General features: G+C 40.2%; 1 protein-coding gene across 1 annotated transcript in view; it reads right to left on the bottom strand.

Annotated features, from left to right (window-relative positions):
* Nucleotides 1-239: 239 nt before the first annotated feature.
* Nucleotides 240-27,840, bottom strand: part of ATP6V1H (ATPase H+ transporting V1 subunit H) — a 35,264-nt gene continuing 7,663 nt past the window's right edge. The window contains exons 4-14 of the mRNA XM_083747906.1: nucleotides 24,850-24,939; nucleotides 22,105-22,218; nucleotides 20,550-20,654; nucleotides 19,614-19,655; nucleotides 13,581-13,678; nucleotides 11,729-11,921; nucleotides 11,089-11,267; nucleotides 9,736-9,861; nucleotides 8,009-8,110; nucleotides 6,660-6,773; nucleotides 240-2,016 (exon numbers count right to left, since the gene is read on the bottom strand). Of these exons, the coding sequence (XP_083604032.1) occupies nucleotides 1,956-2,016; nucleotides 6,660-6,773; nucleotides 8,009-8,110; nucleotides 9,736-9,861; nucleotides 11,089-11,267; nucleotides 11,729-11,921; nucleotides 13,581-13,678; nucleotides 19,614-19,655; nucleotides 20,550-20,654; nucleotides 22,105-22,218; nucleotides 24,850-24,939 (1,224 nt within the window). The 3' untranslated portion in view covers nucleotides 240-1,955. The remainder of the gene's footprint in view (nucleotides 2,017-6,659; nucleotides 6,774-8,008; nucleotides 8,111-9,735; nucleotides 9,862-11,088; nucleotides 11,268-11,728; nucleotides 11,922-13,580; nucleotides 13,679-19,613; nucleotides 19,656-20,549; nucleotides 20,655-22,104; nucleotides 22,219-24,849; nucleotides 24,940-27,840) is intronic.

The raw sequence follows: 27,840 nt of genomic DNA, 5'->3' as shown, positions 1-27,840 counted from the left end.
TTACCAGTTCAGCTAGTCACGTGCACCCATACACTCATTCAGATGAGCTCTTAATACTTGCATTCACTAAAATGCTGATTTTGGGAAATAAGCAATACTACTCTTGGGATCTTTACTGAAGACAGTTGAACTCATGCATATGGCATTGCTCTTGCTTTGATTACCTTGTTTATTTGGGGGAAATTAGCACTGACCTATATTAGCATGCTTGATCCAGAGAGCCAGCAATGACCACAACATTGTTGCAATTATAGCAATTTATTTATAACTCAATAAAGGTACTATGTCAATATACAGTGATATAGAGGCAACAACAATGGCTTTGTGCCTTGGAATGCCACTAGAGAAACACAGAAGAGAAAATTCATTACACAGGCTAATTCAGCCATGGATTGCCTGGACCATACACTTAGTTACCATTACAGTGATAGAGGGAGGAGACCAGAGGTGGAAAGTCACCTAATGCAGAACTATGAGGCAACGCCTTAAACACCCAGTTTTGCTATGGGGAAAATGAAAGAATCCATTAAGTGGGAAATGTTAACATGCAAAATAAAGGCTTCCCCATCTCACTGGAGTCAGAGAAAACACAGAAGTTGCAGAAAAGTCAGGAAAGTGAGATGCAATAGCTGCATTTCTTCCTGAGGAAGGTGAGTGGCATTGCTGAGACCCAAAGCTCTGAATTTCTGACAAGCACAGATACATGATCATAGCTGGGATTACACGCTTTGGCAAAGGAGGAGTAATTCATTAAAACAATCCTTATGCCTATCAGAAACATGGTATTAAGTGGGGTGGGCTGATAGTTCAACCTCATTGTAAATCCCTTTCCACAACCATCTATCTCCAGGTTCCTGGTGAGCCCACCCAAATTTGGTTGAAAAACAGAAAGGTTTTCCTCTCACAAAAGACCCTACTGGATGTCTTTCCAATCCTGGAACAAACAACAAGCAGAGGCAAGGGAACCCACGGAGGGAAGAGGCAAGGAAAGAATCTAGATAAACCTTAAGCAGAGGGAATAAAGAAGGCATCTCCCATGGTCTATCACAGGAGTACAGCATCTGAAAAGAAGTGGTGTGGGAGCATTCCAAAAAGGAGAATGAATGGAAGATGTACCTTATAAGGCCTCTCCCTGAATTCGATCGCGCCCCCTAAAAAAGGCTTGACCTAAGAGTCCAAGGTACAAAAGAAATTCCAGGGACATCCTAGGTCAAGTTAATGGTCATACCACATAAGAAAGTCCTCAATTTATTGTTATCTTTAGGTAATTTTGGGAGTTCTCTGAAAATGCAATAGGATATGCTTATCAGGTAGAAGCTATTTACTCACAAAAGGAGACTAATGACCAAATTAAGGGTGTTTGTTGCATTTGATTTCTGGAGTTAATTGGGTGATTGGTGCGTGCCTACATGAGTGTGGTTCACATTGGTGGCCACAACAATGTTTTCATTGCTCAGAATATGTACGTATAGAGTTCCAGCTTCTTGGTAACACCAGTGGGAATGAAGAATTGGTCTTTTACTGTTTTCATATGCAGCTTTAACAATCATTCTGTCAACTAAATTAATTGAAATGTTGCTTTCCGAACAATACTATTCATAGCCAAGTGAAGAACAGGCAACACAGAGACAATTAATGATATGGAATGATTATTCTTTAATGCTTTGTGTTCTTTTTTTTCTTATTTAGAGACAATAAATACATAAAATAAAGGCAACATATATCAGCTATATTTCTTGTATATTTTTGCAATATTAAAGGGCTTCAGCTAGCAAACTGCCAGAAACTGTTTACTAGATTAATTTTTACCCCTGGCAACAATACTGGAAGAATAACAGGGAAGAAATCTACACAATAGCAGGGTAGGCAGTGAAGAAACTGCAATCACATCATTTTCTTACTCGCACTTCAAGATAGCAATTGTTACTCCAGTTATTTCCCGCCAAAGGACAGACTCAGCTTCGTGCTGTGGCAGTTTGAGGCTGCTCTGACTGTAGCTGTTTTCCAAGATACTCCCTGAAAGAAAACAAGGGGTGGGTGAGACATTTTTAAAGGACCAATGATGAATATTTAATGAGAGGTTTCTGAAGGAAATAAGTAGCGGTTACTGTTTTCAAAAGAAGCAGGCAATTTCTTGCCTCAACTAGCCCATAGCAGTTCCACTCAGATGCCAGTTTTGCTAAATGCCTCAGGTCTGAATTTTACATTAAAAAACAACAACAAATTTATATTCTGAACATTAGCCATGCTAGTTTATACCAGCAAAGTGTTTCATTGTGATAGTTTCAGATTTTACTGCTTATGTTAAATCTCAGAACATGTACAACCATTTCCCAGAATTAGAAAAACAGATCAGCTTAGGCTGGAGAATTCAGACATACTGTACAATTTCTTCTAGCAAAATGGCACCAATACAGCCTGCCTCAAACTGATGAGATGGTACTGTTCTGCTTGTGCTGCTCATGTAATTTGCCTACTCAGAGCTAGCTTTTTATTCGTACTTTTTATTCCAGCTGCCACCTTTCAAAAGATCTTGAAACACACCGTTCTGCTGCTCATCACTTAGTAGCTTTCCTTCCATCCAGTTTATGGGAACATCAGAAGATGCCTTCTACAGAGTTAAAACCTTCACATACAATCCTGAGCTAGATGGACTGGGAACACCTCTCCAGATTATCAAAAAGATGTCTTTCCCAGTCCTTCCTGGATATGCCAGTGATTGAACCTAGGAACTTCTGGATGCTAAGCAGATGCTGTACTACCGAGATGCAGCCCAATGACCTTGGGAGAATTAAATATGCACACTGAAATTTCAGTTGCTCACATCTCTCTGTACCAAGATTCTTCTACAATTAATTTGATACGCAAGTTTTCGGTTTTCGAAAGCATATTGGTACACATTTGCCCAGTCCAATTAAGAGAGGGGCAAAACCTTCAAAGGTATAAATGGGGGAGAAAGTTAGGAATGTGCCGTTGATTTAAAGTGTAAAAACACATTCTTAACACTCTCCTCCATTTATATCAGCATACAACAAAATTTGGCTGGTGTTGGACTTTAGCTCAATCATGTCTAGGTTTTTATTTGTAAAGTGCTGTTAAGGTCTTCACTTATATTGCAATGCTAGATTAAAGATGTATTCTAAATTAAACCTATCTCCTCACTAATTTACATTTGACTTGATGCTTTATTTGCTTCAGTAATGCAATATGAATCTACATGAATCAAGACACATTTACCAAGCTGAACAGAAAACAAATTTGTGCAGTTTTACACATAGCAACATAATTTTAAGAACCTGAAATAAATTGTGACTGACTGAACCTTAATTAAACTTTGCTTGAGACACAGTCTAAAGTACCATTTCCTTCAATATAGAAATCTGAAAATAAATTACTGTCATTGGCAAACAAATGCTGTTTCAGTTCCCCTGTATGAAATTCTGGGATACTGAGACTGAAAAACAAACATTAATTAAACAAGAGGTGTAGAGCAGTATCCCAAAATGAAACCCCAGAAACAGTGAAGTACAAGATGTATTTTTCAGCAGGGGAAATACAGGGATGTATTGAGAAACTCACAGGGGAAGATACAGAATATTCATTTCAAACATAAAATATTTTATGTGGCTTCACATGACTGCAGAGCTAATTATGAGCCACATAGCAGACATTCACATGCTTATTGATTTAGAAACAGCCTCATCATCAATGTCATTTTGCTTCAGAATCCTATTTAAAAGCAATAGTACCTAAATTACTTGACTTTTCAAAACCAGTTAAATATATAGTCAATTTTGCATTTTATCGGTTCAGTTATTAAGAGTATCACAGATAAATTACATAACTGTACCAGGTTTGGATGTATTTGCTGTACTTTCCTCACTCTGAGGGTTGTGTTTTTTATAGAATCATCAATTGCTAAAAAAGTATATTATTAACAATGCAGACCTATACATGTCTAAAGGTAAAGGGACCCCTGACCATTAGGTCCAGTCGTGACTGACTCTGAGGTTGCGGCACTCATCTCGCTTTATTGGCCGAGGGAGCCGGCTTACAGGTTCTGGGTCATGTGGACAGCATGACTAAGCTGCTTCTGGCGAACCAGAACAGCGCACGGAAGCACCGTTTACCTTCCCACCGGAGCGGTACCTATTTATCTACTTGGACTTTGACGTGCTTTTGAACTGCTAGGTTGGCATGAGCTGGGACCGAGCAACGGGAGCTCACCCCTTCGCAGGGATTCGAACCGCCAACCTTCTGATCAGCAAGTCCTAGGCTCTGTGGTTTAACCCACAGTGCCACCCACGTGTAAAATTCTGTTGACCCTCATAGGGCCTTAAAAAGTAAGTAGAGTGTAGAATTGAAACACATCTTGATGATCCAGCTGGCCCCAACCAAACAGATGTAACTCTTGGTGGGACATATATTGGCAAAGAGCTAACTACAACGTTCACCTCATTTTATGTTCCAATTTTCTATGATAGAATGGATTGAATTAGGTGGATGAGAGATTCGAGACAAAAAATGTGACACAGTAATAGGCCTTCTTAATAACAATCCACAAAGTTATATTTCCAAACAGTGGGTATTTTCAGTTTAAAAACTGGAGTGGATGGAAAGGAATATGGGGCTACAAGAGAAACAACTACTATGGGAGAAATGCTGGGTACTGAAGTTTGGGGGGGGGGGACTATTACCTGGAAGGGAAAGATCCGAGGCCACAGACAGTGATTCTTTCTATATTGAGCCTTGTTCTTTGCCTGTGGTCTAAAAAGTCCATCCTCACAATGGGATTGGGCCATAAATTGTACCATAGTACGAATGTGGGCTGCTGATCAATGAATTTTCTTTTTTTATGTGATGCTGAGCATAAAAACCAGTCTTCACCCAAATCATCTCAATCGACTCATTGTAATGGTTAAGAGGATGTGGGCTCTGCTCTTTGTCATTACAGTGGTACCTCTGGTTGCAGACGGGATCTGTTCTGGAGGTCCGGTCGGATCCCGAGGTTTCCACAACCTGAGGACCGCTTCTGCGTATGTGCGCGGAGCAAAATCCAGTAAAATACTTCAGGGTTTGCTGCGCGCACGCCAAAGTTTACGTAACCAGAGGGTTACATAAACAGAGGTACGACTGTATTCCTTGCACTTTCAATTGCACAGAAAGAGTACAGAGGTAAAAGCCTTGCAGGCCTTCTGAAAGGCCATGACAGGTAACGGAAACTAATGAAAAGGAGGGATGCAATACTACAATGTTAGATTTACCATGCTAAACTTCTCTTCTGTATAAGTTTCTAGAGTATACACAGGCCAGAAGTAGTTGATTATAGTGGTTAGATAACAGGCGTAGTGGATTATGCATCTTGAAGAATGACATTAGGAAATTCTTTATTCCATTCCCAAGGAATAGGATGATGGTAATAGCCTGTAATGATCCGATATATATACTAGGCAGGCAGGCTGCCTGCCTTTTCTCTAGTATATAAACTTTACAAAATATAATGAGGTAGTTCATGGAGGGGATGTGCTACTGATGTGTCTGTATTACTTGCAAAAAGTTTCAACTAAGTTGCTACAGCCGAAAAAGTCCCCCCACCCAGCCATTAAGAAATAAGGCTAAAGAATCTGTTTCCTAATGCCCTGCATATGTGCACAAAAGTTTATAAAATTATCCTCGGAAATAAATTGTTTCGTTTGGCAGCACCTACAACTCTCTGCCTTTTGATGTCCGGCAGGCTATACTCTCTTCGGCACCTGCTTAAAACATTTTTGCTCAAGCAACCCTATCCAGACATTTACAAGGTACATGTAAAAGGTAAAGGGACCCCTGACCATTAGGTCCAGTCGTTACTGACTCTGGGGTTGCGGTGCTCATCTTGCTTTATTGGCCAAGGGAGCCAGCGTACAGTTTCCGGGTCATGTGGCCAGCATGACTAAGCCGCTTCTGCGAACATGTAGTTTATCTCTTTTTAGCTACTGTTCATTTCAATCACCTTCGAATGCTTACCAATACCTGTATCTAACCATGTTTTATCAATATATTTCATGTTTTATAAACCATTAAAAAACGTTTTTGGTTTTTTTAACAAGCAAGTTGTACATACGTTTTGTTAAACAAAACAAATCAGTTCAGAAACTTTTAAACAACTTTTTAACAAGAATCTATTTCTTTCAGTTCAGCTGTTAGAAAAATACAAATGCATCTTGCATTTCTGTTCACCAAAGATCTGCTGGACATATAAATGGAATCTGCTGCAAGAATTTCTAATGGAAACACAATTAAAGGCTGAAAATATCAGGCATTCTAAATGTCAGGAAACAAAAAGGAATAATAATATATTCTGTTTTATACAGTCTACTTCAATTTTCCTTATATAACAAAATGGGGGGGGGGTAATAGTGAAAAAAGACAGCAGAAGAGCCGCTAAATTTCACTTAACAATGACACTACTGCCAGTTGCTGAGTTGTTATCATTTCAGTGGTAGAGGGTACCAAAGTTTTATTGTAACCCCCAAGAGGCATGTCATAATTTAGGACTTGAGTTTCACACATTCCCAAAAAAAACCTCCTGCCCTGAGATCTTATGATGAAGGGTGGTATATAAATCTACTAAATAAAATAAAATAAAACCCCCGAAGTGAAAGTGAGTTGTCACATACCAGTTGTGGACCATCAACTTCTGCACAGCAAGCAAGGCATTATAGCGAACCTGTTGGTCTTCGTGGTGCATGTGGTTCATTACAAGCTGTTTTCCACCAAGTTGCTCAATCACACTAAAAGAAGAGAGCATGGGTAAGAGAGAGGTAGTGGTCAGGGGTGTGGGGGTGGGTGGGTGTTGTGTGTTTTCATGTTTCCTTCTGCTTCCGATTACTAGCAGCCACCAACCTCACACCATTTTAAGTTGCTTTACAGTACCAAGACCACAAATTTCCAGCAGACCCATGTGTGAGGTGGGGGAGGTTAGGATCCTGACTGCCTGTCAGTAAAGATTCCCCACCACTGTCTACTACTTCAACTGAATTCCCCTCAGCTAGCTTCAATATGCTGTCTTAAAACTTCCTAATCGAAAGCTTAATAAGGCACATGGATTAGTTTGGAAAAACCAAACATTGAGTCAGCTGTAAATAAAATTTGCTCACCCAAGTACTATGGTTTAAATACAACAGGTAACAGGGTCACTTATATCTCAAAATAAATAATTCCAGCCCAATGCAGGGACTTTGTTAACCCGATTGAATGTTTTCCCCTCAGCTTTTGTCAAGGGCAGATATTTAAACATCCCCAAAAATGATAGACATTGCAAATGATATTTGAATGTGCCGGATACTGTAGAACATATCCTTTTCTTACTGTCCATTGCACAGTGAGCTAATAAGGCTTGTTATTATCTTTTTTGGGTAATCTAACATCACAACACAATGAAAATATCAGATTCTATCTGTCTGACATTAACCCGGAAGTAACTGCAAGGGTGGCTGAGTTTTTGTCAATAGTCCCTCTTAGAGTGGTGAATGGCACTATTTAGCGGGGGGAAATCCCAATGAAAATCCTTGCAATTATATATTTTACATGGCTGTTTATGTGTATATTTAAAAATTTTATATATGGATGTTTTATAACGGCTGTACTTGTAATGCCTAATAAAGGTTTGGTGACGTAAGATTAGTTTGGAAAGCAAATGTGGGTGCTTCTTCAGCACAAAACATCTCAGTCCATTTTAGCTCAATTGATTTGTATGCCACTTTTCCATTGTGAACTATAATCAAAGCAGCTCATATCATCAAAAAATTTACATGACAATTTACAATACTTAACAAAATTCAAATAGTCCTATAAAAATGTTACTGAAAGCATCTCACATGCATAAATATAAAATCAAATTAAACCATCCACTGATACTTTATAGTAAGGTCTAACAAAAGGTTACACTAACTGTTCCTTGTGTCATAAGCAATGGCCCTTGTATTAACTCAGGTGCTAAGCAAAGGTAAGAAAAAGCCTTCCACACCGTTTTCCTCGAGGATAGTGTCGGACATATTCTCCCACATCATGAGCAGCTACAGCCAAGACTTGAGGATCATCTGATACCTCCAGAAGCTTTGTCAAGATTCTACAATAGGATTGCAAATATATAAGATCCTTATTCACTATGGAGTGTACAAAATATAGCATACAAAAAATTGATAAAACTCAATAAACCTCTGCCATTTTACTTCAGTACTTAAAAACTTTTCTAGATTCACACAGTATCACACAAATATTTTGAGAGATATTTCAAAATCACACTCAGGGTAGACCTAGGACTCAGCTAAAAAGGTAAAGGTAAAGGGACCCCTGAGCGTTAAGTCCAGTCGTGGACGACTCTGGGGTTGCGGCGCTCATCTCGCTGCAAATAAAATCTTTTGAATGTGTTGTAAAGTGCAATATACAATTGTGACACTAAATGGTGACTGTGAGCTATAGCAAATTCAATGCATTTTTTCAAAATGATTTTTAAAAAAGCATTTTCACAATGTTTTTAACATGTGTGTAGATTCCACCCTAGTGAAATCAATGGACTTGGTCACGACTAACTTAACATCACTGATTTCAGTCAGTCGGTTCCAAGTATGACTTAGTTGAATGCTATCCCAAATCATCTAGGTAATGAATGTCCAACACATAATTAGCAAATGTGTTCAGCTGTAAATTCTTAATACATTCTCTGGTAAATTCTAATCTTATTAATCTGCCATGCAAAAATTCAAATAAGCCTTTGTGGGGAGAGGGAACTGTACTCATTTCACAGAAATCTTTTCAGGATTTGTACACTGAACGATAAACTAAAGAACCAATAATATACTTAATTAAGTTAGCTCAACTTTCAAAGAAGACAAAACCACTGTTGCTGATAATTACCACTTTGCTTCATGCTCAGCTAAGCCTTTTGATCTGCAAGGCGTATCTAGAGACAGATGAAGCATCCAAGCCAAGACATCGCAACACAGACACTTGACTGATTACCTCATTTGGAATGAATAATGCATATTCCTGAATAGGCAAGTATGACACTACTATGAACAGATATTTATGCTACATTCGGATGTTATAGCAGTGATAAGGTTACCGATGAGGAAAAAACTTTGGTTTTTTGGGGGGGGAGGGAAATCATATCACAGCCATTAGCCGCAAACCCAATCTTTTATAGTTTCCAGCAATCTCAAGGAAGTGTCTAAATCTATCAAAACAATACATTTGCTGTTCTAGAATCAAGCCACATTTCATTTAAGAAGCAAGCCAATGCTCTTACAAATTCACCTGTGCTCAAAAAAGAACACAGTAGATTGTATCCTATGAATTTGTGTCATTAACAGAAGGACTTCCACCTGTGCAACAGGACTTCCTTTCCTCCTTCTCTCCATGAAAGAAATCTGCTCCATAGGGCTGGCAGAAAATCCAGAACAGATTGGGGGGGCTGCAGGAAGACGCAGTGGGAGTCCTGTTGTGCAGGCATTACAGGGACCTGGATACAGCCCTCTGAGCTAAGGCTCCGAATTTAGTTTCCATACCATACAAAGCAACAAAGTTTTTTTCTCTCTCTCACTGTGCTCACTTGGGACATTTTCTAAGACAAGAACTTTTATTGAAAATGGTATTATAGTCCCTCTACTTTATGCAGATACCCTAAATGAAAATTTGGTTACTCTGAGCAACACAACAATTCAACTGAAGCAGGGATATATCACAAGAACTTACTTCAACAGTTCATAATTCTTTTCATTTAATCTTACAGCATTCTCTCGCCAAAATTTCTCAGATTTGTGAACAGGGCTCCACTCCAGTCTCCCCGACTTAAGCTCAGAACTATATTCATCAAACGAACTGCAAAATAAACCGAACATAAGAGAATGAGGAATAAATCTGCTGCACAAGGACAATATATGAAAGCAAACAGCACATCCAAATCTCCCACTGCACTTAGGATTCTTTGTAAAGCATTTTACAAAATTTGTAAGTGGCACTTACAATCGTAAGTATGAACACTTATAAATATAGAAGTGCAATTTACAAATGGCAGCATATTTTCATTGGGATGAATGTGGCCTATTTACCATGAATCTAGCCATTAGAATCTTTTAACTATGTATGTGCATGGTCATTTTCTAATAACCTAGGTCAACAACAGTTTGGTGCTTAAAAGGTAAAGGTAAAGGTACCCCTGCCCGTACGGGCCAGTCTTGACAGACTCTAGGGTTGTGCGCTCATCTCACTCTAGAGGCCGGGAGCCAGCGCTGTCCGCAGACACTTCCGGGTCACGTGGCCAGCGTGACGACGCTGCTCCGGCGAACCGGCACCAGAGCAGCACACGGAAACGCCGTTTACCTTCCCGCTATAAAGCGGTATCTATTTATCTACTTGCACTTAAGGGTGCTTTCGAACTGCTAGGTGGGCAGGAGCTGGGACCGAACGACGGGAACTCAGCCCACCGCGGGGATTCGAACCGCCGACCATGCGATCAGCAAGTCCTAGGCGCTGAGGTTTTACCCACAGCGCCACCCGTGTCCCCCAGTTTGGTGCTTAGCCAAATATAAAACCACAGAGCCATTTTCTTTTATTTTTGAAGGCATAGCAATTCTGATTTCCATTAATTATTATTATTATTATTATTAATTACATGCCATGTCTGTTGATTTTTTAAAAACACAACTCCTTCAGCACTTAAAGCACTCTGTTTTGGTACTTTATATTGATATTATATAAGATGATGAGGTACTCCCAAATGAAGTGTAAAATAAAGCCTACTTATGGTAATGACAAATGATAACTACTATTTTGTAGTTTTATGGTTACTTGAATCTGATACCATCCCAAGGTACAAATCATGTGAAGTTGGTTTAAAAAAAAGAAAAGCCTGCTTGGTCTTACAGTTATTTCTTTCATACGGTCTTTGGAATCTACAGCATTGCAGAAAACAATCACTAGACAAGCTATCATTCTAATAACTAGGCCTCTATTTGATCTTGACAGGTGCTTCGGTGGGGAGCCTATACCCCAAGGAGGACCCTCCTTGTATCAATTTGAACATTAGACACTGAAGACAAAATTTACCTGAGGTCCTGCACACTCTCTCCAAGTTTGTCCAACAGAAACTTTATATCCTCACTTATGTCTTCATCATCATATTTCTGTTGTTCCAAGTTCTCCAGCTGCTTCAGAACTTTGCACTGGATCATGGCAAGAGCATACTCCTGGCGAGTTTCTCTTTCAGTAGACTTTTCTAGAAGATTCTGGAAAGAAAAACCAAACAAAACAGTGTCAGACCCTGATAGCCATTAATTAAAAAGGTACTGATGGGATTCTCTGTGAATTGGCACTCCCTCTATATTTTGACTGACCCTACTGTCATTTCCTGCCACATCCTGCTATCATTCTTTACAGTTCTGTATCAAGAAGATGACATAGCATACTGAGGAGTGTTCAGACATCATCCTAGTTTCATGTGGATGGACCACTGAATGTAATTTTTTACCTTTGCACAATAGCTAGTTTCTGTATACACACCTCTTATATCTAGGAAAGCAGAAGGCATTCTCAGTCTTCAAGAGCACACTTTTGTCAGGCAAAAATAGTCAAGGAGAATGTGAGGTAGTGCCAGTGGAAAATGTGGCCTGAGGAAAGTCCAGAGAGCCACAGAGGGCTGCATTTGGCCCCCAGGCCAAAGAATTTGTAGTCTACATACTTCACTCACCCGAAATGCTGCAAGAATGATCCTAGTGACTTTCTCTTTTACAGACTCCTGAAGGATGTCAGACAGGACTGGGACAATATTATAACGCCGCAAATATTCACACATTTGAGGACTGAATGCCAGCAGCCAGATAGAGAAAATCATCTGATACTGAAGCTGGAAACCGCATTTGTTACTCAATACTCCCATGATACTAGAGAACAGGGGGAAAGCATAAGAAACATACCATTAGGCAGCTGCTCACTATCCTATAATTCAGAATGTAAACTCTTCACTTCCAGACACATTGAATTTGTAAAAGAAAAGCCTTTCACAAATATATTTCCATACAAATTAGAGAGACACTAAACAAATTAGCAAACACTAAACAGCCAAACAACAGAATGCAATTTAGTCTGCCAGGGGTAGGGTAGGGTAGGGGAGGGGAGGGGAGGGGAGGGAGCAAAGCTCAGTTACTTTATTCACAGCAGAGGTGAAATCATCTGCTGGAACAACAGGGTATCTGATGGTCCCTGCTTGCTCCAGCAAATGAATAAGGCAATACTGAGATTGTAGGGTTTCACTATTGCTGTTGTTGTTGTTGTTGCTGCTGCTGCTGCTGCTGCTGTTGTTTTGTGACAAATCAGAATACAGAGGAAGTCTCAAAATGAGAGAAATAATCAAGCAGAGGCTGGTATTGCCTTCCTTTTCATTGATGAAGTTCCTACTTCACAACAGGAGTTCAAATGGTAACAATTCTTTACAAGATGGTTTGCATTTCTAAGTGAAAACTAAAGGTTACATTTTAAATGGCTTAAAATCTTTTGTTAAAGCTGAATGTATTTAAAATATGAACCTATATACACCGATGTATATAATGGTGCTTGCTACCACGAAACAATGAAATTATAGTCATGCTAGCCCTAATAAAACTACAAATTATGCTGCCAGCATTTTTGAACTTTCCTTTGGGCCTGTATATGGGCTGCTGTGATAAAGCTTCAAAATTTACCACTGCATCTCTGAGCATAGTTAAGGGAACTTTTGGAACAGTGTTTGCTAACATTTTGCCCTCCATACGGCCACCATCCCAAACCACTAGCCATGCTGGCTGAGGAATTGGAATTCAACAACTTCCCAAGAGCCACAGATTTTCCTTGTCTCTCAGAATAGAATCAGCCTTTCTATCACATGACTGCTAAGTTTACTCAGTAGCTATGGTTACGGACTGTGTCAAAGGCTTTTCAGAAGCCCAGCTATATTACCCATCACTCCTAAACATCTACATGTATTCTTGAGCAAAGTTACAGAGTCCATACTACATACACGATTGTGACAACTGAAGTTATATGTACTGCGCAAACAAGATGTTCTTTAAAAATATCATGGAGTCTCATCAAGGGACTTATTTGGAAAGTAAACAGAATTTTGTTCAAGAATCCAGTCCACTCACAGAACAATACCCAGAATTATCTATGAGATAGGACTACAATCATACCATGGAAGCCGATTGGAATCCGTTCCAGAAGTCCATTCGACATCCAAAATGTTCGGAAACCAAAGCACGACTTCCAATTGGCTGCAGGATCATCCTGCAGCCAATCATAAGCTGCGGAAGCCATGCCAGATGTTTAGCTTCCAAAAATCATTTGAAAACCAGAACACTCACTTCCGGGGGTTTTTCGTTAGGGATCCGATTTGCTCAGGAGCCAAGGCATTCGGGATCCAAGGTACGACTGTACAACACTTTTAGATTTCCAAACTTATCCTAAGGACTCTTTTAACAGCTCAACAGAATGCATAAGTCAGTAGGAAAACACTTTCATCATGGATATACTAGAAGCTCATCTTTTTCTGTACAACAAATACTCACCAGCTAACTCCATCTGATTCGACCCATGCAAAACGATATTCATTGACCCTGAGCATCAACTGCAAGCACCCGGCGACACACTGGACATATTGCGAACTCTACATGAAAGAAGAATACACCATTACAAAAAATACATATATCCTGTTGTTGCACTGAAGATAGGTAAGTGTGAGAACAACTGAGAAGTCTCCAATTATCACTGTTTCTTTTACCCTAACAAAAACCAGCCCACTGCCATCAGTGCCTATTGTTATTCCAAAGTTGTGTTAAGTCACTAAGGCTAACAACATTCATGCCACAGTGTCCTTAGACAGAATCAAATTCAAATTATCAAGTCAATAATCCGTTTATTTACCAGGGCTCTCACTTAGGTAGGCTGTGAGATCCCACACTTCAACAGCAAAAACCTAGCCAACACTGAAAAAGGGCATAATGTTATTGTTAACATATTCCGCCTGATTTCCAGATTTCCCCTCTGCTCCGAAGTAAGTCTTTTATTAGATGCTTAATGAAAAATACAGCAGATGTTCAGTACATAGGGAACCAGTGTCCTCCTAATGTTCCCCTATTCTTCAATTCCTTCAGAGTTCCTTTCTTCCTTTTAAAATTCCCTCCTTATTTTCCCACCTCTTCCTACAAAAGTTTCCCACCTCTTCCTACATAGTTTCAGAACAACTATACCTTGTAAGTGGCAATTATTTTCTTGGATAATTATTTGTTATATATATTTTTGGTTGTGTGGCTTTTCCCCAATCAGCTGTTTGAGAACAATTTGGTAGGCTTCTGTTGTGTTTGTGCATGCTTGTACTGTGGTACCATGGTTCGCAAATGCCTTGGCACTCAAACAACTTGGAACTCAAACACTGCAAACCCAGAAGTAAGTGTCCGGTTTGCGAACTTTTTTGGGAAGCCAAACATGCTCCGTTTTGAGTGCCACACTTCCGTTTTGAGTGTTATGCTGAAGTTTGTCACTTTTTGCTATTTATTTTGTTTTTGCGGCTCTTTTGTTTTTGTGACTGTGTGGAACCCAGTGCAGCTACTGATTGATTGATTGTGTGACTGCAGTACATTGATTATTGCTTTCATTTTATGGATCAATGGTCTTGTTAGATAGTAAAATTCATGTTAAACTGCTGTTTTAGGCGTTGTTTTTAAAAGTCTGGAACAGATTAATCCACTTTGCATTACTTTCTATGGAAAAGTGTGCCTTCGTTTTGGAACATTTTGGTTTTGGAACGGACTTCCGGAATTATTTAAGTTTGAGAACCAAGGCACCACTGTATGTAGCACTCACAATCTGTTGTTCTACAGATGTTGGTGAACTACAACTCCTATCACCCCTGATCATTGACCACACTGTCTGTGGCTGATGGGAGTTGTAGGCCAGCAGCATCTAGAGAGCACCACAGTGGCTACCCCTTCCCCCGAGTCCAAAAGAAAGTACCTTCACTTGCTTTCTAGAAACATAGCTCTATTGGTCAGTTGTGCTAACAGAATCCCTTCTTTATACTTAATTAAGAATAATTGCACTGACCCCAGTGGGGCTTACTTCTGAGTTTGCCTTCTTGAGAATTCTAATCAGAGGCAGCCACAGGGGAAACTGAAGCAGGGCAGCATTCATTCCAGATGAGTTAAATCCATCGCTTCACCCAACATCAGCTTTTGCTCCACCCCAACTGGCCTGGGATCCCTGACAGATCCCTGGCAATGCAGCCCATGATAGAAAAAAAGAGGTTGCCCATCTATGACACAGAGCAAAGTCAGGCTTTTCAGAACAATTTCTGAGTAACAACATTTCAAAGAATATAAATGAAATGGAACAGAAACAAACAAACATTAGCCCAAGCTACTACTGAATGCAGTTCACTGTCAGGTTACTCCAACAACATTATATAAAACAACAACAACAGGAATCCAAGGACCTGTAATTCAATAGATTATGTGTTCATTTGAAAGCATCGTCTCTATTCCAAACTTGTATCCAATTAACTATGGAACCCGGGGCAAATTTGTAAGGCTTCAACTGTGTTGTCAAACTGCATCAAAGCAGTTACAGAACTGCATTGTTTTACAGCACAACTCACAAACTCCTACTCTCTTTTCAAAGTCGTCCCTGAACTTGCAGCGAGCAGCCATGACATTTTCAGAGAAAAATAATACACACAATATACAGTAATCAATGTTTATTTTGCTATGAATACAGTAGCTAGGAAGCTGAAGAACTGCTTCCTAACCTATGTACACATGACAGAAGGTATGTTATTTCTAATAATCTTACAGCATTGTGAAAAACTTTTAATAAAAAACTTATTAAAAAGAAGATACATTATCTCAATGTAAAGGATACATGCGTTTCTGTATACCTGAAGTAGTGTCTCCACCCCATCGTTCTACCTGGACACCAAGGTCCAGCGCCGAGGGCCTTCTGGCGGTTCCCTCACTGTGAGAAGCCAAGTTACAGGGAACCAGGCAGAGGGCCTTCTTGGTAGTGGCACCCACCCTGTGGAACGCCTTCCCACCAGATGTCGAAGAGAGCAACGATTACCAGACCTTTGAAAACATCTGAAGGCAGCCCTGTTTAGGGAAGCTTTTAATGTTTGATGGATTACTGTATTTTAATATCTTGTTGGAAGCCGCCCAGAGTGGCTGGGGAAGCCCAGCCAGATGGGCGGGGTATAATTATTATTATTATTATTATTATTATTATTATTATTATTATTATTTTCTCTACACTTAGATTCAAAGTTTGAAAATGCACGTGAATAAGACCAACAGGGTTCAATTTTCTTTACACCTCAAAAAATGCTCCTATTTAAAGCAAAGTTATAAAGGTAAAGGGACCCCTGACCATTAGGTCCAGTTGTGGACGACTCTGGGGTTACGGTGCTCATCTCGCTTTATTGGCCGAGGGAGCCGGCGTACAGCTTCCGGGTCATGTGGCCAGCATGACTAAGAATCTTCCGGCAAACCAGAGCAGCGCACGGAAATACCATTTACCTTCTCACCAGAGCGGTACCTATTTATCTACTTGCACCTTGATGTGCTTTCGAACTGCTAGGTTGGCAGGAGCAGGGACCGAGCAACGGGAGCTCACCCTGTCGCGGGGATTCAAACTGCTGACCTTCTAATCGTCAATGCCTAGGCTTAGTGGTTTAGACCACAGTGCCACCCGCATCCCCTAAGCAAAGTCATAAATAACCCCAAATCACTGAAACCAGCATCCTTCCTGTATTGCATCAGCAAATAGCAGAAAACCAAAATCACTGGTCGTATTCTCACCATTCTTTAATATCCATACAAAACACAAAAGCTCCAACCAGATATAGCCCCCTTACTTTTCCTCATAACTAGTAGACTGTCAATATTAAAAACTTCCCGATACAGGGCTGCCTTCAGATAACACTTAAAACTCTTTGGTGGCACATCAGACTAGCATGAGGAGTCCAACCTTCCATGCTTTTCCATTCATGATTCCCAAGCACACAAATCCTAAGAGACCTGGACCACTATGGAATTAATGAGAATTTCAAAGCATTCCCTTTGTCTTGCTCAACTGTTCTGGATAGAACTGTCTCAGAAACATGCCTTGGCTTGGCAGCAAGCCTTGTAAACAGGTTTTTGTTTTTTAACAAAAAGCTGGAACATCTAAGAAAGCTGCCATCACAAAAAAAAGTGAATAACCTTTTCAGATTTTTTGATCCTCCTTGCATTTGTTTTTATTTATTTTCCTATAAACCAGACCCTTAGGATCCTTATGGAAGGCAGAAAATACATTTAAAACAAATAAATAAAGGATTTTCAAGCTAATCCATAACTGAGAGTTCACCAATCTTTTTCCCAAACCCTTCAACACATAGTGTAGTATTGCAGGTGCCACATTTACGGAAAAATAAATTATGTTTAATTACATCCAACCATATGCAAATTAAGTGCAGCAGAAATTGTGTTTTTAATATATCTTCAGAGCTGCCCATTTATCTCAGGTTAGTCTCCATAAACTGCTTCTATGAAATAAAACCTCAAGCTAAACTGAAGGAATGCAAATTGTTGCTTATTTATTGCATTTATATCCCAGCTTTTTCTCCAAGGAGCTCAAAGTGGCATACAGGGTTCTCCCTCTCCTCATTTAATCCCCACAACAATCTTATGAAGTAGGCCAGGCTGAGAGGCAGTCACTAGCCCAAGGTCACCCTGTGAGTTTCATAGAGTTGCCTGATCATTTGATGTGCACATCAACTCCAAAGCCCCTCAGATTGTCAACTGTCAAAGACTTAAGTTGATTCAGTATTCATTTAAATAAGTTGAACAGGAAATTGAGTTAAAATCAGCTTCCTTTTACCCATTTTGGAAGCTGAGTACTATGGTTTTTAACATTCAGTTATTCCCTCCCTTCAACCCTATGCCCCAGGACAACTGCACAGCTATTACATGAGTCCCTAATGATAATAAATATTACACCTGATTACATTTCTAATTCCAAGAACATTTGGTATAGCCTGAATTGTTGGGAATGTTTTTTATTTCTTAGAGACATCAAGTGGCAATACTGAGCAGTACAGCTTTTGAGATAAATGACATTTCACAATTGCTTTCTGAAGCATCTGCAGCTTAATGGACTGCTAATCCAGGAGCATTATAATATTAACGCACCTAACAAGTATTCACAGAAGGAAATGGAGAGAGTAAATTTTAGCACAACAATGTTCTCTGCAGAGCTCTTTTTCCCCTCCAAATTTACTGTGCCAATGGATAAGAAACACCTGTTTTAGTTTTATTTGTTAACTACAGAACTGTGTTCTCCAGATCAAATCTCACAAAAACTTCCTGCAATATCATCAACAACAGAATAGTAACCTGCGAAGGCTAAACAGGTTGGGCGAGGCTGGGGATCACAGGTTGCAGTTTTACAGTACAGATACCCAGAGAGTGAGCCAAACCTATGCCTGGTTTCATTACTTTTCCACCCCACAACTGTGGGACTGCTCTCTTATTAAAATATAAGCTAAACAAATAAGATCTTCATAAAGGATAAAATATTATTGCACGTATAGTTTCACCCATTTCAATGCCATCATATCGTAGTGATTGTCCAAAGATGGATAATATTCCTGTGGGATCTGACAGCGCCACATGCTTAGGATCACCCTGAAAACAATCATGCCATAAATCCAAGATGGAGAACTGGTGGCCCTCCAGATGTTGCTGGATTCTAAATCACATCTGACTGGGGTTGATGAAGTTGGAATCCAGCAACATCTGGGAGACCACAAGCTCCTCATCCCAGCCATAGATGATCGAGGAGCTGGCTGCAGAGATTTACAAGACAGAGAGATCCTGGGAAGAAACCTCAGACTCAGAAGCTGAATTGATCTATTATTCAAAGTCTCTATTGGTTTATTGGCCAGAGAGTCAAAGGTCCTTGGGAAGCTGAACCCTATTGCCCAGCCTCCCAGGAAAAACATCACGGCATGGGGAAGACTAATCTATTGGTCAGCGATGAAACAGCTGCATGGATCTTTCCCTCCCAGAAAATATATTCTTCTCCAAGTGCCAGCTGCCCTAGGACTGTAGAATCAAAGAGAAGCATGCTCTGGCCCCATCCATCAGCCAGAAAACTAAGGGCTGTTGAATTGTGGGTTGGTGTGCACGTCCCAGTGAACTCTGAGTTTATGGGTATCACCCATTGTCCGAAAACTGCGTTGAGACTACAAATCTTCTAAATTAATATATTTGGAAAATGCATTTCAATCTAGGTTAATAGACAAGCCTTCCTAGCACCAGTGCCCCACAAGAAACAATACTCCGGGCTAGATCTAGATAAACAGTTCAGTCCTAATGGTGTCCATGCAGAAGTAAGTCCTATGAAGTCCACGGGGCACACTCCGAGATATATGGAGTTAGGACTGTAGTTTAAGTTAGTCGTGCTTTAGTTCCTTTGAACAAAGTAGTTGAGGCCAACATCTCCCACTGATTTGAGTGTTTCTAGCCCACTGTATCAAGAGAAAGATTAACAAATTATGCACAGATACTTACATCTGTTCCAGGATCATTAGCACTACCACTGCTGCGTAGTTTCTAGCATGGAAAGGAGAAAGTTACATTTAAAGATTCGCAACAAGACAGCCCTTATGTACAAATCTACATATATAGCCTAATGAGAGAGATATATACATATATTTATTTTCCTATGCCTGACTGAATTGGAAATAAATTTCCGACCATCCCCTAAATATTGCTCACAAGGGTGGCAGTTAGTCACACATCTGGGGTGACTCCTATTCTGCTTCCAAATGGTTGGCCATGGCACATTTGCTCCCACTATCCAAAAGGGGAAATACTTTATTCTCTTTCAGCACTTCCCACATTTGACTCAGAGCATAGCCACAAAGTACCAACATTTCAAGCCAAGTAATTAGTATTTTCTGTACATTGCTACGCTTCAGTACATGTAGATATTCTGCACATTTGAAGTATTTAATCCTCTTACATTAATGAACTTGAAAAATGCTTAATTGGCCGAGTGTTTCAATAAAATACGTGTAATAGGGAATTTAGCTCCCTCAATATATATCTGGTAGCACACAAAGCAGCCAAAATATATCCTGCCCCAAGAGCCTGGCCACTGTAATACACACTGTAGGAAAAAGTTCCAATAACTTAGTATGTACAATTCCCCACACACTACTACTCACAAAAATCAGGTAAAGGACATTATTCAGATTTAAATGCATTTACTGATTTGAATTTAAGAGCTCATTGGGGCTTGCACAGGAGAGGTTTGTCATGCAGCATGAGCTTAAATCATGATTAAATACAAATAGTCGAATTTGTAGATCTGCCAAATATACCTGTTTATAAACACTGCAATATCACCAGATCCCAACCTGGTGACCTCCAAGTGTTTTGCCGTACAACTATCATTCCCAGCTGTTGGCCAAGGGGAGCAGCACTAGACTATAATATAATTACCTGTGAACTAAGCTGGGTCTTTATCCAATTGAAATAATAATTTAAATCACTGCCTTCCATCAGTTCTCTTCCCCAAGCTGCTAGCTTGGCAATAATTCTGGCTGCCTGAAAGAAAGTGCAGAAAACATAAACTCAAGACACATATTATCATAGATTTTGCAATAACATCTTCAACGGATACAGCAGGGGAGCCATTGTTCAGCGGTAGCACATACACCTTGCATGTAGAAGATCCTGTGTTCAACTTCCTACATATCAAAGCAGAGATGGGAAAGATTCTTTTGAAACACTAGAGAACCACTGGCAGTCAATGTCAAGACAGTACTAAGCTAGGGCTGCGGGTGGCGCTGTGGTCTAAACCACTGAGCCTCTTGGACTTGCTGACCAGAAGGCTGGATGTTCAAATCCTCACGACGGGGTGAGTTCCCGTTGCTCTTTCCCAGCTCCTGCCAACCTAGCAGTTCAAAAGCACGCCAGTGCAAGTAGATAAATAGGTACTGCTGCAGCGGGAAAGTAAACGGCGTTTCCATGTGCTCTACTTTCCGTCATGGTGTTCTGTTGCGCCAGAAGCAGTTTAGTCATGCCAGCCACATGACCCAGAAACCTATCTGTGGACAAACACTGGCTCCCTTGGCCTGAAAGCAGATGAGCGCCACAACCTCATAGTCGCTTTTGCCTGGACTTAACCATCCAGGGGTCCTTTACCTTTTACCTTTTTACTAAGCTGGATGGACCAGCAGTCTGACTTTGTATAGGGCAGTTTTCTATGTTCCTAAATATTAATACCTTTTAAACAGGAGCATTACAATCTAAGAAGGTTAGTTGCATCCAAAGAAGAGGGCTGCAGTTCATAAACACTTATGCCATAGTAAATTTGTTGGTCTTTAAGAGCCACAAGACTCTTGTGACAAGACAATCAAATAGCATAACCCCTCTATCACATCATCTCTCAAGCTCTTTACTGATAATAATATATGGCTGCCTTAAAATGTATTTTATTGCTGGCTTTTGATTAGCTAAACATTTGGAGCCTCTTGGCAACCTGAGGAGCAACAGCATGAAAGAGTTGGGCGAAAAGGGGCATTAGAAGAAAAGGCTAGCATTTTAAAAAGAAAGAAAACCTAGTCATTAGTTTATATTTATGAACTGTCCCATTCTAAAGGCTTGGGGAAAGAGAGAGGCTGAGCATTACAGCTAAATCTAATAATGTTCATGTAAAACTAAGTCCTTTACCCTGGTCCTGTTTAAATCAACACTTCAAACAAGGTGATACTGATGGGTCATACAGCACATCCATATTGTACTCTGGCTTGGTCTCTGAAAATTTTATAGTCAGATAATGCAGGAATACTGCTAGGAATGCCTTCCTTCCATGGAAAACTTAAATACCATACTTTAAATAAAGCTGTTGTGTTGTTAATGGACAATTTATATAACCCTTAATTATAAAGTGCTGACAGGACATTGATATTGAAGGTCTAATAAATCTGTCCTAAGTTTTGCAACCAAAGGTCCCCTCTCAAACCCAGGCTATTTGACTGATCGGAAAGCTTACCATGTGCACAGTGAAAAGATCTTGACGATTCAACATTGGAAGGAAATAGGACCATGCAGTGTTCTTGCCTCGTTTTGCATAGTCAAAGAAAATACTAACACGTTGGTGATTTTCCTGCAAGCAGCATAAATGGAAAGGAAACACAGTTAGAAAACAGATGGAGACAGTTTTATCCTTGGGGCACTTGGAGATCAGCTGAGATTCTTGATGCTTAATTTTATAAACATAGTTGAAACATAGTTCTATATAAACATAGTTCTATTCTGTATGGATTGTTTTCACTTGCATATGTACGTTGTATTTTTTAAATAATAATTTTTATTAAGTTTTCAATTTTACATTTCAAAATAAGCATTTTACAAACTTTAAAATATTCATTGACTTCCCTTCTCCTTCCATGGTTCATTTTACGTATTATACATTCCTGCATATTTTACTATAACCATTCAAATCAGTTTTCCACTTTTAGATCCATCAAAAATTATTTACTCTGTTGAATTTATCTTAGTGCTGCCAGCGTTCTCAGCTGTATAGTTATTTTCCAAAAATGTCAATAAATGTTTTCCACTCTTTTTTAAATATTTGTTCTTCTTGCTCTCTTATTCTATGTGTTAAATCTGCACGTTCTGCATATTCTGGCAACTTAAGTTGCCAGCGCTCTTTAGTTGGGACCTTGCTCACCTTCCATTTTGGGGATAAGAAAACACAGGCCACAGTTGTTGCATACATAAATAACCTTTTCTGACACCTAGGAATTTATGTCAAACAGGACTAGGGTTTTTTGGGGGGGGGAGAGACATTTTTTTCAATTCATTATAAATCATTTCCCAATATACTTTTACCTTTTTACATGTCCACATGTGAAAAAGGTTCCCTTAGTTTCGTTACACTTCCAACATGTATCTGATTCTGTTTTATAAATCTCAGCCAACCTACTTGGAATTAAATACCACCTATGAAACATTTTCAAATAATTCTCTTTCAATGAATAACATGCAGTAAATTTCAGGTCACTTTTGCAAAGTTTATTCCAGAGATTAAGATCTATATTGTGTCCTATATCTATTGCCCAGTGTGCCACTGAAGCTTTAACAAGACAGAAGTTTATTCTTAGTTTGTAGGAGTTCTTTTTCAAATTGCGAGCTTTGGTCCAGAAATCCATTCTTTCTATCTAATTTAAGCATGTTGTATATCTGGTGATATTGCAACCAATCTGTAAGTTGGCTCCTTACGTTTTCCACTGATTTCATTTTGGGGTTCCCCCCCTGTAAATCTAGCATTTCCCTGTAAGTCACCCATTGTCTGCTCATGCATATGTACATTGTTATGAAGCTGCTTCACTAACAGCCTTCTGTTGAAAAGTGGTCTTTAAATGTTGTAAGCAAACAAAACTAGATGCTGGATTAGATGGATCGTTGTTTGATTTTGCAAGCTAGTTCTTTATTCCCCCTGCTTTGGAGAGGAATCATGCTTCTGGCAGGAGATCTGAGGCCCCACCTGTTCTGACTCATTATGATTCTTTCACTCTCAGCTTAAACTTTTCAGGTGGTATGCTTGCCCAGAATATCAGCACAATGTGTTAATTTAAAAGTAATTTGGTATAGCAGCCCAAGATCTGCCCGTAAGTGCACTTAAGAGATGCTGCCGGAGCTTGTATAATCACCATGATTCGTGCTAGGCATGTCTTATTTTAAAAATGTAATTGCTACAAATCTAAAATATTAGAACACATTAAGGTAATTTTGCACTGTTCAGAACAAAATGTATTGTTAAAAAAAAAAATCAAGGAGGTCATCGGGCCGATAAAAGATTTGTTGCCAAGCAGACAGAACTGGCTTGCGCATGTACATGGAAATCAAAGAAGTTATGCATATGTCCAGTGAGAAATGCTTTGCATATTTCATGCAAAATGTATTTTTCTTACTTCCTTTGAAGGGGAGAAACACATCAGCAAATATACAGCATACCTGTGACAATAGCGTCACCACCAACCACAGCTTCCCTGACCATATGTACCACAATGTTTTATTATCCTGCTACTCCCCTCCTTACAGAGGCAATCAAAGCAACTAACAGAATTCAACAAACAGACAGAATTAAAATATTAATCCACATAATGAATATCATAAACAAATAACTACGGACAGCCTAAGAAAAGGCTTAGAGTATCAACAGACCAACTTAAAACAGCAATAAAATGAAAAGTTACTCCCCTAATATTTGACTGTTCAAGATAAAATGGATAAGTGGGCTCATTATTTATATTTGATTAATGATGATCTTATACAATTTACGCTATATGCAATGGATAAAGTGCTGTTCTGTAGGATGTAATCAGGAATGTTAATAAAAATAAATGCATATCTCGGGGGGGGGGGGGTATTTTTGAAAAAGGTTAACTGATTCATCTATTAATGGTTTCAGCCACACTTGTTCCAAGCTGTAAATGCAATCTTACTAACTGTATCAAAGGTACTTTCCACAATGTACGGAGTGTAGGCAGAACCTAGCAGATGTTGATCACAGAAAGCTTACTCCACAAGGCATTGCTGCTCGGCCACCACTGATCATTTCAGCATATAAAGCACACAAGCTCCTCTAAAATCACTAAAGGCCACTTGGTGCATAGGCTCTAGCCTTGCAAACCAATTTAAAGTGGGCAGCAAGCAGAAAGCTGTCTGCACTGAAATAAGATACCCACATACCAACAAGCACTGGAAATGGGGAAAAAACCAATTAACTTACCTGCAGCATATCATCCACCATTGTTAAAATGTACTGAACCGTTTGTTCCTTGGAGATGTGAGTCATGAGGTTTATGAACGTTTTAGCGCACTAGGGAGGAAAGAAGTAATCCAAAGAAAGTTAGAATTATTCGCAAGTGTTTTCATTCTTATTTTCATTTGGCAATTTTGCAAGCACAGCCTGTGTGAGGAACACTGAAACAATCCAAAGTTGCTTCACTGTAATAAATACAAGTATTGGGAAATTCCTCCCCAGCCTACTACTATGGCACTGGCTGCATTCATTTAATCAGCAGTCCAAGCCGAATTTGGCAATGATTTCTTGACTGTTTTCTCTAGAATGTAAAGGTAAGGTAAAGGTAAAGGGACCCCTGACCATTAGGTCCAGTCGTGGTCGACTCTGGGGTTGTGGCGCTCATCTCGCTTTATTGGCCGAGGGAGCCAGCGTACAGCTTCCGGGTCATGTGGCCAGCATGACTGAGCCGCTTCTGGCGAACCAGTATGGCGCACGGAAACGCCATTTACCTTCCCGCCATAGCGGTACCTATTTATCTACTTGCACTTTGATATGCTTTCGAACTGCTAGGTTGGCAGGAGCAGGGACCGAGCAACGGGAGCTCACCCCATCACGGGGATTCGAACCGCTGACCTTCTGATCGGCAAGTCCTAGGCTCTGTGGTTTAACCCACAGTGCCACCCGCGTCCCAGAATATAAAGGTATGCTGTGTTTAATACATGCCCTGCAGACACAAGGCCACAGATTAAGAGAACAAGACACAATCCCATAAAATAAAGCAGGTGGTAATAACCTTTGTCCTTCCAGCTGTTGCTAAATGGTATCTCCCATAATCCCTGTCCATTGGTCATGCTTGCTGGGGCTGATGGGAGTTTTAGTTCAGTAGCATCAGGAGGACAAAAAGCTCCCCACACCTGAAGTTAAGGTCTACTATGGTTTCTAACAGGCACAAAGGGGAGGCAATGATGAAGACATTTATGTATGCTGAGCCTCACTAACTTCAACAAAAATGTGAAAAACTGCCCGTTAGACTTTTCAAAATTAACTAATATGGGAATGGGGGAGATTGATTTTGTTCCTGGTCTGAACAGGAGAAGACATATTCATAGGGCAAGTGCTCCAACATTGGGTTGCCCTATGTCCAGAACTGACCTTGAGCCAGACATCCTGGAAAGTGAAGTCAAATGGGCCTTAGAAAGCACTGCAAATAACAAGGCCAGTGGAAGTGATGGTATTCCAGCTGAACTATTTAAAATTTTAAAAGATGATGCTGTTAAGGTGCTACACTCAATATGCCAGCAAGTTTGGAAAACTCAGCAGTGGCCAGAAGATTGGAGAAGATCAGTCTACATCCCAATCCCAAAGAAGGGCAGTGCCAAAGAATGCTCCAACTACCGCACAATTGCACTCATTTCACACGCTAGCAAGGTTATGCTTAAAATTCTACAAGGAAGGCTCAAGCAGTATGTGGACCGAGAACTCCCAGAAGTGCAAGCTGGATTTAGAAGAGACAGAGGAACCAGAGACCAAATTGCAAACATGCGCTGGATTATGAAGAAAGCTAGAGAGTTCCAGAAAGACATCTACTTCTGCTTCATTGACTATGCAAAAGCCTTTGACTGTGTCGACCACGGCAAACTATGGCAAGTTCTTAAAGAAATGGGAGTGCCAGATCACCTCATCTGTCTCCTGAGAAATCTCTATGTGGGACAAGAAGCTACAGTTAGAACTGGATATGGAACAACTGATTGGTTCAAAATTGGGAAAGGAGTACGACAAGGCTGTATTTTGTCTCCCTGCTTATTTAACTTATATGCAGAATTCATCATGCGAAAGACTGGGCTGGATGAATCCCTAGCCGGAATTAAGATTGCCGAAAGAAATATCAACAACCTCAGATATGCAGATGACACAACCTTGATGGCAGAAAGTGAGGAGGAATTAAAGAACCTTTTAATGAGGGTGAAAGCGCAAAATATGGTCTGAAGCTCAACATCAAAAAAACGAAGATCATGGCCACTGGTCCCATCACCTCCTGGCAAATAGAAGGGGAAGAAATGGAGGTAGTGAGAGATTTTACTTTCTTGGGCTCAATGATCACTGCAGATGGTGACAGCAGCCACGAAATTAAAAGACGCCTGCTTCTTGGGAGAAGGGCAATGACAGGCCTAGACAGCATCTTGAGAAGTAGAGACATCACCTTGCCAACAAAAGTTCGTATAGTTAAAGCTATGGTTTTCCCAGTAGTGATGTATGGAAGTGAGAGCTGGACCATAAAGAAGGCTTATCGCCGAAGAATTGATGCTTTTGAATTATGGTGCTGGAGGAGACTCTTGAGAGTCCCATGGACTGCAAGAAGATCAAACCTCTCCATACTGAAGGAAATCAACCCTGAGTGCTCACTGGAAGGACAGATTGTGAAGCTGAGGCTCCAGTACTTTGGCCACCTCATGAGAAGAGAAGACTCCCTGGAGAAGACCCTGATGTTGGGAAAGATGGAGGGCACAAGGAGAAGGGGACGGCAGAGGACGAGATGGTTGGATAGTGTTTTCAAGGTTACCAGCATGAGTTTGACCAAACTGCGGGAGGCAGTGGAGGACAGAGGTGCCTGGCGTTCTCTGGTCCATGGGGTCACGAAGAGTCGGACACGACTAAACGACTAAACAACAACATGTCCGGAATTTCCCAGACATGTCCTGTTTTGGGGGGGGCCTCTCCAGGCAGAATTTGTCACTGTACTTGAAATGTCCGGGGTTTGGGGGGGAGGGATATTTATTGGGGGAGGGGTTGGAGGGACACATGTATGCCACCGAAGCGTGGAAGAGGGCAGGCAGTGTCCGGGAAGGTCATTTTCAAAATATGGCAACCCTATCCAACAACAACTACTGCATTAAGAGGAGTACTTATACAAAGTGTGCCTACACTTTAACAAGCAACTTTTAAATAATATTTACAATGGCTGTAGCCAGAGATGTA

This window comes from Podarcis gaigeae, assembly GCF_964106915.1.
Source record: "Podarcis gaigeae genome assembly, chromosome: 7".
NCBI lineage: Eukaryota > Metazoa > Chordata > Lepidosauria > Squamata > Lacertidae > Podarcis > Podarcis gaigeae.
The sequence above is the reverse complement of the archived record's forward strand: the minus strand, read 5'-3'. Positions and strand labels throughout refer to the sequence as shown.